Source organism: Salmo trutta, unplaced genomic scaffold (genome assembly GCF_901001165.1).
Source record: "Salmo trutta unplaced genomic scaffold, fSalTru1.1, whole genome shotgun sequence".
In the NCBI taxonomy this organism is placed as follows: Eukaryota; Metazoa; Chordata; class Actinopteri; order Salmoniformes; family Salmonidae; genus Salmo; species Salmo trutta.
The window spans coordinates 1,695,127-1,707,767 of record NW_021823237.1 but is presented as its reverse complement, the minus strand read 5'-3'; the positions used below and the strand labels follow the sequence as shown (position 1 = coordinate 1,707,767).

Sequence of the window (12,641 nt, the reverse complement as noted above, 5' to 3'; positions counted from 1 at the left end):
AGGTTAGCATTTTATATCATAACCCCAAGACATGCTAACGTCTCACCATTACAATAACAGGGGAGGTTAGCATACCCCCAAGACATGCTAACCTCTCACCATTACAATAACAGGGGAGGTTAGCATTTTGGGGGTGTATGATATTTGTGCGTCTAACTTTCTGACTCATCTTTATTTACCATTAATTTCTATTGGACACAAAATAATCTGAAACCCAACCAAAACAAACAGCAAATGCATCCAACAAGTTTGTAGAATCATAAGTTTTATGTAATCAAATCAAATTGTATTTGTCACATTTAACACGTGTGTTAAAGTGACGATGCACAGATAATAAACAGAGAGTAGCAGCAGCGTAAAAGTGGGGTCTGAAGTAGCCCTTTGATGTTCAGGAGTCTTCTGGCTTGGGGGTAGAATCTGTTAACAAGCCTCTTGGACCTAGACTTGGCGCTCTGGTACCGCTTGCCGTGCGGTAGCAGAGAGAACAGTCTATGACTAGGGTGGCTGGAGTCTTTGACAATTTTTAGGTCCTTCCTCTGACACCGCCTGGTATAGAGGTCCTGGATGGCAGGAAGCTTGGCCCCAGTGATGTACTGGGCCGTACGCACTACCCTCTGTTGTACCCTGTGGTCAGAGGCCGGGCAGTTGCCATATCAGGCAGTGATGCAACCAGTCAGGATGCTCTCGATGGTGCAGCTCTGTAGAACCTTTTGAGGATCTGAGGACCCATGCCAAATCTTTTCAGTCTCCTGACGGGGAATAGGTTTTGTCGTGCCCTCTTCACAACTGTCTTGGTGTGCTTGGACCATGTTAGTTTGTTGGTGATGTGGACACCAAGGAACTTGAAGCTCTCAACCTGCTCCACTACAGCCCCATCGATGAGAATGGGGGTGTGCTCGGTCCTCCTTTTCCTGTAGTCCACAATCATCTTCTTTGTCTTGATCACGTTGAGGGAGAGGTTGGTATCCGGTCACCACACGGCCAGGTCTCTGACCTCCTCCCTATAGGCTGTCTCGTTGTCGTCGGTGATCAGGCCTACCACTGTTGTCATTGGCAAACTTAACAATGGTGTTGATGTCGTGTCCGGCCGTGCAGTCATGAGTGAACAGGGAGTACAGGAGTGGACTGAGCACGCATCCCTGAGGGGCCCCCGTGTTGAGGATCAGCGTGGCGGATGTGTTGTTACCTACCCTTACCACCTGGGGGCGGCCCGTCAGGAAGTCCAGGATACAGTTGTAGAGGGAAGTGTTTAGTCCCAGGGTCCTTAGCTTAGTGATGAGCTTTGAGGGCACTATGGTGTTGAACGCTGAGCTGTAGTCAATGAACAGCATTCTCACATAGGTGTTCCTTTTGTCCAGGTGGGAAAGGGCAGTGTGGAGTGCAATAGAGATTGCATCATCTGTGGATCTGTTGGGGCGGTGTGCAAATTGGAGTGGGTCTAGGGTTTCTGGGATAATGGTGTTGATGTGAGCCATGACCAGCCTTTCAAAGCACTTCATGGCTACAGACGTGAGTGCTACGGGTCTGTAGTCATTTAGGCAGGTTGCCTTTTTGTTCTTGGGCACAGGGACTATAGTGGTCTGCTTGAAACATGTTGGTATTACAGACTCAGACAGGGAGAGGTTGAAAATGTCAGTGAAGACACTTGCCAGTTGGACAGCACATGACCGGAGCACACGTCCTGGAAATCCGTCTGGCCCCGCAGCCTTGTGAATGTTGACCTGTTTAAAGGTCTTACTCACATTGGCTGCAGAGAGCGTGATCACACAGTCTTCCGGAACAGCTGATGCTCCCATACATGTTTCAGTGTTACTTGCCTCGAAGCGAGCATAGAAGTGATTTAGCTTGTCTGGTAAACACATGTCACTGGGCAGCTCGTGGTTGTGCTTCCCTTTGTAGTCTGTAATAGTTTGCAAGCCCTGCCACATCCGACGAGCGTCAGAGCCGGTGTAGTAGGATTCAATCTTAGTCCTGTATTGACGCCTTGCCTGTTTGATGGTTCGTCTGAGGACATAGCGGGATTTCTTATAAGCTTCCGGGTTAGAGTCCCGCTCCTTGAACTCGGCAGCTCTACCCTTTAGCTCAGTGCAGATGTTGCCTGTAATCCATGGCTTCTGGTTGGGATATGTACATACGGTCACTGTGGGGACGACGTCCTCAATGCACTTATTGATGAAGCCAGTGACTGATGTGGTGAACTCCTCAATGCCATCGGAGGAATCCCGGAACATATTCCAGTCTGTGCAAAACAGTCCTGTAGTTTAGCATCTGCTTCATCTGACCACTTTTTTATAGACTGAGTCACTGGTGCTTCCTGCTTTAGTTTTTGCTTGTAGGCAGGAATCAGGAGGATGGAATAATGGTCAGATTTGCCAGCCAGCTGTATGTTCTTAATGTCGTCGTTCAGCCACGACTCGGTGAAACATAAGATATTCCAGTTTTTAATGTCCCGTCGGATAAACGTGATCGTAGTTCGTCTATTTTATTATTGATCGGTTGTACGTTGGCTAATAGGACCGATGGTAATGGGAGATTACCTGCTCGCTGTCGGCTCCTTACAAGGCACCCAGACCTTCGTCCCCGATATCTCCGTCTCTTTCTCCGTGTCTTTCTCCTGCGAATGACGGGGATGAGGGCCTCGCCGGGCGTCTGGAGTAAATTATTCCCGTCCGACTCGTTAAAGAAAAAGTTTTCCTCCGGTACAGGTTGAGTAATCGCTGTCCTGATATCTAGAAGCTCTTTTCGGTCATAAGACACGGTGGCAGAAACAATTAAGTTCAAATTAAGTTACAAATAATGCAATTAACACACACAATATCACAGCTGATTAGGAGATCGTAAAACGGCAGCCATCTCCTTCGGTGCCTGTCACATCCTGACCAGCAGAGGGAGTATTGTATTAGTTTTGGTCAGGGCGTGGCAGAGGGTTTGTGTTGTGTATGCATTTCTATGTTCTGTCTAGTTTAGTTTTCTATGTTTAGGATTGGGTGTTGGACTCTCAATTGGAGGCAGGTGTTTCTAGTTGCCTCTGATTGAGAGTCCTATATAGAGGTGTGTGTTTGGTTTGGTTAGGTTGTGGGTAGTTGTATTTGCACTGCTGTTTGTCTAGCCTGCACATCTGTTAGCTGTCGTTCTGTTTCTTGTTTTCCCCGTTGCTCACTTTAAATAATAAATTAAAGTGTGAGTATTCCTGTACCCGCTGCGCCTTGGTCTCATCTCTTCGACACTTGTGACAGTGCCGTTGCTCATTGCTCGCTATGAATATGGAACTAAATGCTAAACTACTTGAGTAATACAAATATATGTGAATTTGTCCCAAGTTTTTTGGTCCTCTAAAATGGGGGGGAGGGACAATGTACAAAAAGTGCTGTGAACAATTCACCCAATATGGATGAAAATACCATCAAATTAAAGCGTGATATCTACACTTTAACCTCGTAGTAATTGTATCATTTAAAATCCAAAGTGCTGGACTACAGAGCCAAAATAACAACAAATATATCACTGTCCCAATACTTCTGGAGAGCACTGTATTATTAAATGAGTGTGTGTCTGTTCTATTTTTGACATGGTCAGTATTGTGATAACCAAACATGGAGGCAGCCAGAGGATCATTGAGGTGATGTCTTTTTCAGGGAATCAGATGTGTGTGTGTGTGTGTGTGTGTGTGTGTGTCTCTGTCTGTCTGTCTGTCTGTCTGTCTGTCTGTCTGTCTGTCTGTCTGTCTGTCTGTCTGTCTGTCTGTCTGTCTGTCTGTCTGTGTGAGAGAGAGAGAGAGAGGCTCCCAGGGAGAGGCAGGGGCCTGAGGGCAGATAGAGTATAGGGTGGCTGGGTGAATCGGAGCCAGTCTCACACATTCCTGCTCCATGCCTGTATATGGCCATACACCAGGACCAGTCTGTCTCTATGATGTTTTCCATAATTCAATACAGCCAATCAAACATTTAGAGGAAATTCAACTCGGCTTTGATGTCCGTTCTGAAAGAAGTTGACAAAAATAGTAACCAGTTGTAGTATCTGTAGAGACTCTAGTTGTTTCATAGTAGAAACCCAGTTTCTAATAGAAACATTAAACTGGCTGTTATTGTGCTCCATGGTCCTCTAGCCGTGGCCCTCTAGCCGTGGTCCTCTAGCCGTGGGCCTCTAGCCGTGGTCCTTTAGCCGTGGTCCTCTAGCCGTGGTCCTCTAGCCGTGGTCCTCTAGCCGTGGTCCTCTAGCCGTGGTCCTCTAGCCGTGGTCCTCTAGCCTCTAACCGTGGTCCTCTAGCCGTGGTCCTCTAGCCGTGGTCCTCTAGCCGTGGGCCTCTAGCCGTGGTCCTCTAGCCGTGGTCCTCTAGCCGTGGTCCTCTAGCCGTGGTCCTCTAGCCGTGGTCCTCTAGCCTCTAGCCGTGGTCTTCTAGCCGTGGTCCTCTAGCCGTGGTCCTCTAGCCGTGGTCCTCTAGCCTCTAGCCGTGGTCCTCTAGCCTCTAGCCGTGGTCCTCTAGCCGTGGTCCTCTAGCCGTGGTCCTCTAGCCGTGGTCCTCTAGACGTGGTCCTCTAGCCGTGGTCCTCTAGCCGCCATGGCCCTCTAGCCGTGGTCCTCTAGCCGTGGGCCTCTAGCCGTGGTCCTCTAGCCGTGGTCCTCTAGCCGTGGTCCTCTAGCCTTGGTCCTCTAGCCGTGGTCCTCTAGCCGTGGCCCTCTAGCCATGGTCCTCTAGCCGTGGTCCTCTAGCCATGGTCCTCTAGCCGTGGTCCTCTAGCCTCTAGCCGTGGTCCTCTAGCCCTGGTCCTCTAGCCGTGGTCCTCTAGACTCTAGCCGTGGTCCTCTTGCAGCCGTGGTCCTCTAGCCGTGGTCCTGTAGCCGTGGTCCTCTAGCCTCTAGCCGTGGTCCTCTAGCTTCTAGCCGTGGTCCTCTAGCCGTGGTCCTCTAGCCGTGGTCCTCTAGCCGTGGGCCTCTAGCCGTGGTCCTCTAGCCGTGGGCCTCTAGCCGTGGTCATCTAGCCGTGGTCCTCTATCCGCCGTGGTCCTCTAGCCGTGGTCCTCTAGCCGCCGTGGTCCTCTAGCCGTGGTCCTCTAGCCGTGGTCCTCTAGCCGTGGGCCTCTAGCCGTGGTCCTCTAGCCGTGGTCCTCTAGCCGTGGTCCTCTAGCCGTGGTCCTCTAGCCTCTAGCCGTGGTCCTCTAGCCGTGGTCCTCTAGCCGTGGTCCTCTAGCCGTGGTCCTCTAGCCTTGGTCCTCTAGCCGTGGTCCTCTAGCCGCCGTGGTCCTCTAGCCGTGGTCCTCTAGCCTTGGTCCTCTAGCCGCCGTGGTCCTCTAGCCGTGGTCCTCTAGCCGTGGTCCTCTAGCCATGGTCCTCTAGCCGCCGTGGTCCTCTAGCCGTGGTCCTCTAGCCTTGGTCCTCTAGCCGTGGTCCTCTAGCCTTGGTTCTCTAGCCGTGGCCCTCTAGTCGCCGTGGTCCTCTAGCCGTGGTCCTCTAGCCGTGGTCCTCTAGCCGTGGTCCTCTAGCCGTGGTCCTCTAGCCGTGGTCCTCTAGCCGTGGTCCTCTAGCCATGGTCCTCTAGCCGTGGGCCTCTAGCCGTGGTCCTGTAGCCGTGGTCCTCTAGCCCTGGTCCTCTAGCCGTGGTCCTCTAGCCGTGGTCCTCTAGCCTCTAGCCGTGGTCCTCTAGCCGTGGTCCTCTAGCCGTGGTCCTCTAGCCTTGGTCCTCTAGCCGTGGTCCTCTAGCCGCCGTGGTCCTCTAGCCGCCGTGGTCCTCTAGCCGTGGTCCTCTAGCCGTGGTCCTCTAGCCGTGGTCCTCTAGCCATGGTCCTCTAGCCGCCGTGGTCCTCTAGCCGTGGTCCTCTAGCCTTGGTCCTCTAGCCGTGGTCCTCTAGCCTTGGTTCTCTAGCCGTGGCCCTCTAGCCGCCGTGGTCCTCTAGCCGTGGTCCTCTAGCCTTGGTCCTCTAGCCGTGGTCCTCTAGCCCTGGTCCTCTAGCCCTGGTCCTCTAGCCGTGGTCCTCTAGCCGTGGCCCTCTAGCCGTGGTCCTCTAGCCGTGGTCCTCTAGCCGTGGTCCTCTAGCCGTGGTCCTCTAGCCTCTAGCCGTGGTCCTCTAGCCGTGGTCCTCTAGCCGTGGTCCTCTAGCCGTGGTCCTCTAGCCTTGGTCCTCTAGCCGTGGTCCTCTAGCCGCCGTGGTCCTCTAGCCGCCGTGGTCCTCTAGCCGTGGTCCTCTAGCCGTGGTCCTCTAGCCGTGGTCCTCTAGCCATGGTCCTCTAGCCGCCGTGGTCCTCTAGCCGTGGTCCTCTAGCCTTGGTCCTCTAGCCGTGGTCCTCTAGCCTTGGTTCTCTAGCCGTGGCCCTCTAGCCGCCGTGGTCCTCTAGCCGTGGTCCTCTAGCCTTGGTCCTCTAGCCGTGGTCCTCTAGCCGTGGTCCTCTAGCCGTGGTCCTCTAGCCTTGGTCCTCTAGACTTGGTCCTCTAGCCGTGGTCCTCTAGCCTTGGTTCTCTAGCCGTGGCCTTCTAGCCGTGGTCCTCTAGCCTCTAGCCATGGTCCTCTAGCCGTGGTCCTCTAGCCGTGGTCCTCTAGCCGTGGTCCTCTAGCCGTGGCCCTCTAGCCGTGGTCCTCTAGCCTTGGTTCTCTAGCCGTGGTCCTCTAGCCGTGGCCCTCTAGCCGTGGTCCTCTAGCCTTGGTCCTCTAGCCGTGGTCCTCTCGCCGTGGTCCTCTAGCCTTGGTCCTCTAGCCGTGGTCCTCTAGCCGTGGTCCTCTAGCCCTGGTCCTCTAGCTGTGGTCCTCTAGCCTTGGTCCTCTAGCCTTGGTCCTCTAGCCGTGGTCCTCTAGCCGTGGTCCTCTAGCCATGGTCCTCTAGCCTTGGTCCTCTAGCCGTGGTCCTCTAGCCGTGGTCCTCTAGCCATGGTCCTCTAGCCGTGGGCCTCTAGCCGTGGTCCTGTAGCCGTGGTCCTCTAGCCCTGGTCCTCTAGCCCTGGTCCTCTAGCCGTGGTCCTCTAGCCGTGGCCCTCTAGCCGTGGTCCTCTAGCCGTGGCCCTCTAGCCGTGGTCCTCTAGCCGTGGCCCTCTAGCCGTGGTCCTCTAGCCGTGGGCCTCTAGCCGTGGTCATCTAGCCGTGGTCCTCTAGCCGTGGCCCTCTAGCCGTGGTCCTCTAGCCGTGGTCCTCTAGCCGTGGTCATCTAGCCGTGGTCCTCTAGCCGTGGTCCACTAGCCGCCATGGCCCTCTAGCCGTGGGCCTCTAGCCGTGGTCCTCTAGCCGTGGTCCTGTAGCCTCTAGACGTGGTCCTCTAGACGTGGTCCTCTAGCCTTGGCCCTGTAGCCGTGGTCCTCTAGCCGTGGTAATAATATTAACATGGTTGGATAGAGGATAGAGGGGTACTGAGGGGCATCATTAATAACATGGTTGGATAGAGGTTAGAGGGGTACTGAGGGGCCTCATTAATAACATGGTTGGATAGAGGGTTACTGAGGGGCATCATTAATAACATGGTTGGATAGAGGTTAGAGGGGTACTGAGGGGCATCATTAATAACATGGTTGGATAGAGGATAGAGGGGTACTGAGGGGCATCATTCATAACATGGTTGGATAGAGGATAGAGGGGTACTGAGGGTCATCATTAATAACATGGTTGGATAGAGGGTTACTGAGGGGCATCATTAATAACATGGTTGGATAGAGGATAGAGGGGTACTGAGGGGCATCATTAATAACATGGTTGGATAGAGGATAGAGGGGTACTGAGGGGCATCATTCATAACATGGTTGGATAGAGGATAGAGGGGTACTGAGGGTCATCATTAATAACATGGTTGGATAGAGGGTTACTGAGGGGCATCATTAATAACATGGTTGGATAGAGGATAGAGGGGTACTGAGGGGCATCATTAATAACATGGTTGGATAGAGGGGTACTGTCTGACTGCCAGATGGCCTCCATTATGGCTCTGTTCCCTTGACTACAGTCTGTCCTCCATTATGGCTCTGTCCCCAAGACTACAGTCTGTCCTCCATTATGGCTCTGTCCCCTAGACTACAGTCTGACCTCCTCCATTATGGCTCTGTCCCCTAGACTACAGTCTGTCCTCCTCCATTATGGCTCTGTCCCCTAGACTACAGTCTGACCTCCATTATGGCTCTGTCCCCTAGACTACAGTCTGTCCTCCTCCATTATGGCTCTGTCCCCTAGACTACAGTCTGTCCCCTATACCAGTTTAGAGGGTAGAGGGTCTATCTGCCTGGTTAGTCATGTGTTCTATCTAGTAACTGGTGTAGAGGGTCTATCTGCCTGGTTAGTCATGTGTTCTATCTAGTAACTGGTGTAGAGGGTAGAGGGTCTATCTGCCTGGTTAGTCATGTGTTCTATCTAGTAACTGGTGTAGAGGGTCTATCTGCCTGGTTAGTCATGTGTTCTATCTAGTAACTGGTGTAGAGGGTCTATCTGCCTGGTTAGTCATGTGTTCTATCTAGTAACTGGTGTAGAGGGTCTATCTGCCTGGTTAGTCATGTGTTCTATCTAGTAACTGGTGTAGAGGGTAGAGGGTCTATCTGCCTGGTTAGTCATGTGTTCTATCTAGTAACTGGTGTAGAGGGTAGAGGGTCTATCTGCCTGGTTAGTCATGTGATCTATCTAGTAACTGGTGTAGAGGGTAGAGGGTCTATCTGCCTGGTTAGTCATGTGATCTATCTAGTAACTGGTGTAGAGGGTAGAGGGTCTATCTGCCTGGTTAGTCATGTGTTCTATCTAGTAACTGGTGTTGAGGGTCTATCTGCCTGGTTAGTCATGTGATCTATCTAGTAACTGGTGTAGAGGGTAGAGGGTCTATCTGCCTGGTTAGTCATGTGTTCTATCTAGTAACTGGTGTAGAGGGTCTATCTGCCTGGTTAGTCATGTGATCTATCTAGTAACTGGTGTAGAGGGTCTATCTGCCTGGTTAGTCATGTGTTCTATCTAGTAACTGGTGTAGAGGGTCTATCTGCCTGGTTAGTCATGTGTTCTATCTAGTAACTGGTATAGAGGGTCTATCTGCCTGGTTAGTCATGTGTTCTATCTAGTAACTGGTATAGAGGGTCTATCTGCCTGGTTAGTCATGTGTTCTATCTAGTAACTGGTATAGAGGGTCTATCTGCCTGGTTAGTCATGTGTTCTATCTAGTAACTGGTGTAGAGGGTCTATCTGCCTGGTTAGTCATGTGATCTATCTAGTAACTGGTGTAGAGGGTCTATCTGCCTGGTTAGTCATGTGAGCTATCTAGTAACTGGTGTAGAGGGTCTATCTGCCTGGTTAGTCATGTGATCTATCTAGTAACTGGTGTTGAGGGTCTATCTGCCTGGTTAGTCATGTGATCTATCTAGTAACTGGTGTAGAGGGTCTATCTGCCTGGTTAGTCATGTGTTCTATCTAGTAACTGGTGTAGAGGGTAGAGGGTCTATCTGCCTGGTTAGTCATGTGATCTATCTAGTAACTGGTGTAGAGGGTAGAGGGTCTATCTGCCTGGTTAGTCATGTGTTCTATCTAGTAACTGGTGTAGAGGGTCTAACTGCCTGGTTAGTCATGTGTTCTATCTAGTAACCCCCCTCCCCCCCACCCCTCCTCCCCTCCTCCCCCCCACCCCCCCCCCCCCCCCTCCACCCCCCCCTCCCCCTCTCCACCCCCCAGGTATAAGGACTACAGAGAGCCTCCGTGGTCAGCTGAAGCCTACCAGTTCTCTAAAACCTACTGGGCCGTCCTAGCTGCTAGACTGGCCTTCGTCATCCTCTTCCAGGTACAGTACCACAAATACAGGGACACCTGTGGTTGGACCAATGATTAGTGTGGTTGGACCAATGATCAGTGTGGTTAGACCAATGATCAGTGTGGTTGGACCAATGATCAGTGTGGTTGGACCAATGATCAGTGTGGTTGGACCACTGATCAGTGTGGTTGGACCAATGATCAGTGTAGTTGGACCAATGATCAGTGTGATTAGACCAATGATCAGTGTGGTTGGACCAATGATCAGTGTGGTTGGACCAATGATTAGTGTGGTTGGACCAATGATCAGTGTGGTTGGACCAATGATTAGTGTGGTTGGACCAATGATCAGTGTGGTTGGACCACTGATCAGTGTGGTTGGACCAATGATCAGTGTGGTTGGACCAATGATCAGTGTGGTTGGACCACTGATCAGTGTGGTTGGACCACTGTGGTTGTAGTGCGTTTGGACCACTGTGGTTGTAGTGTTGTTGGACCAATGATCAGTGTGGTTGGACCAGTGATCAGTGTGGTTGGACCAATGATCAGTGTGGTTGGACCAATGATCAGTGTGGTTGGACCAGTGATCAGTGTGGTTGGACCAATGATCAGTGTGGTTGGACCACTGTGGTTGTAGTGTGGTTGGACCACTGTGGTTGCAGTGTGGTTGGACCAATGATCAGTGTGGTTGGACCAATGATCAGTGTGGTTGGACCAATGATCAGTGTGGTTGGACCACTGTGGTTGCAGTGTGGTTGGACCAATGATCAGTGTGGTTGGACCACTGTGGTTGTAGTGTGGTTAGATCAGTGTGGTTGCAGTGTGGTTGGACCACTGATCAGTGTGGTTGGACCAATGATTAGTGTGGTTGGACCAATGATTAGTGTGGTTGGACCAATGATCAGTGTGGTTGGACCAATGATCAGTGTGGTTGTATTTTAGTCACAGTGGAACATTTATCAGATGATTCAGCACAACACCAACCAGTTAAACAAACTCCTGTCTTCTGTTGTGGCTTTGTGCTCCATCCTTCCATCCATCTCCACCCTGTCTTCTGTTGTGGCTTTGTGCTCCATCCTTCCATCCATCTCCACCCTGACGTCCACGCCGCTCTCTCTCCATCAGAACCTGGTGATGTTCCTGAGCCTGCTGGTTGCCTGGGCGATCCCGGACGTGCCGAAGAACATCAGCGAGCAGCTGAAGAGAGAGAAGACTCTGCTGGTGGACGTGTTCCTCCGAGAGGAGAAGGAGAAATTCCACCTCCTCCAGAGCCTCTTCTCCTCCAAGGACCAGCCCAGCCAGGGTCAACCCGATACGGCCCATTTCCGTACTCTACCCTTAGGCCTCTCTCAGGGCCTAGGCCATCCCCCGGGCGGAGACGGAGGGGAATCCCGTGCGAGATGCAGGGCTGCCAGTTTCAGCCAGTTCACCAGACGGATGTCCGCGTCTCCTAGCAACGACGCGGGCCGACAGATGTCCATGTCTCCGAGCAACGACGCAGCCCGACACACAGCGGTCTGACTACGCTACTGTAGCAATTCAATGCGAACGTTCTTTATCCCCACAGGGGACGTTTAGACACTAGCGTGGTAGCGACATGGAGTCCCGAATGCTCCTCTGCGATCTCTCACCCCATGTAGACATTGATGTTCTCTTTCTGGTAACGGTGTGATGATGGAACATGCTGATCGCGGACTTGTCCTTCTGGACGGATAATCTACATATTCTTGACCATTTGTATGTTTATTTGCATAATGAGAAGTGACTGTAAAGTTAGTTCCCTTTTAAGGGAAAAACACCTTCAGCCAGACGGATTTCTCTGAGAGAGCTTCCCATGTCTGGAACACACTGCCTTCAGACATGGGACTGCTCTTTACCACACCTTCACAAATAACCTGGAGACATAGCTAAAGGACAGTCAGGTGTCTCAACACAATCCCCAGCTGTATGGACCTGCTTTCCATGTTGTCAACACAATCCCCAGCTGTGTGGACCTGCTTTCCATGTTGTCAACACAATCCCCAGCTGTGTGGACCTGCTTTCCATGTTGTCAACACAATCCCCAGCTGTGTGGACCTGCTTTCCATGTTGTCAACACAATCCCCAGCTGTGTGGACCTGCTTTCCATGTTGTCAACACGATCCCCAGCTGTGTGGACCTGCTTTCCATGTTGTCAACACAATCCCCAGCTGTGTGGACCTGCTTTCCATGTTGTCAACACAATCCCCAGCTGTATGGACCTGCTTTCCATGTTGTCAACACAATCCCCAGCTGTATGGACCTGCTTTCCATGTTGTCAACACAACCCCCAGCTGTGTGGACCTGCTTTCCATGTTGTCAACACAATCCCCAGCTGTGTGGACCTGCTTTCCATGTTGTCAACACAACCCACAGCTGTATGGACCTGCTTTCCATGTTGTCAACACAATCCCCAGCTGTATGGACCTGCTTTCCATGTTGTCTACACAATCCCCAGCTGTATGGACCTGCTTTCCATGTTGTCAACACAATCCCCAGCTGTGTGGACCTGCTTTCCATGTTGTCAACACAATCCCCAGCTGTGTGGACCTGCTTTCCATGTTGTCCCCAATACATCAAATAACCTGAAGACATGGCTAAAGGACAGTCAGGTGTGTCAACACAATCCCCAGCTGTATGGACCTGTTTTCCATGTTGTCAACACAATCCCCAGCTGTATGGACCTGTTTTCCATGTTGTCAACACAATCCCCAGCTGTGTGGACCTGCTTTCCATGTTGTCCCCAATACATCGTTGGTACTTTTTCTGTCATTTTGTTTGGTTGCTTTTTGCGTTGTTGCTTTCTGTCTGTCTGTGTGTTACTGGTTATATGTTGCTCTGTCTGTCTGTGTGTTACTGGTTATATGTTGCTCTGTCTGTGTGTTACTGGTTATATGTTGCTCTGTCTGTGTGTTACTGGTTATATGTTGCTCTGTC

The 12,641-nt window shown here is 51.6% G+C and overlaps 1 protein-coding gene across 1 annotated transcript in view; it reads left to right on the top strand.

Moving 5' to 3' along the window:
* Positions 1-11,701, top strand: part of LOC115189787 (anoctamin-1) — a 115,106-nt gene extending 103,405 nt beyond the window's left edge. Inside the window, exons 25-26 of the mRNA XM_029748304.1 lie at positions 9,612-9,717; positions 10,812-11,701. Of these exons, the coding sequence (XP_029604164.1) occupies positions 9,612-9,717; positions 10,812-11,207 (502 nt within the window). The 3' untranslated portion in view covers positions 11,208-11,701. The remainder of the gene's footprint in view (positions 1-9,611; positions 9,718-10,811) is intronic.
* The last annotated feature ends 940 nt before the right edge of the window (positions 11,702-12,641 follow it).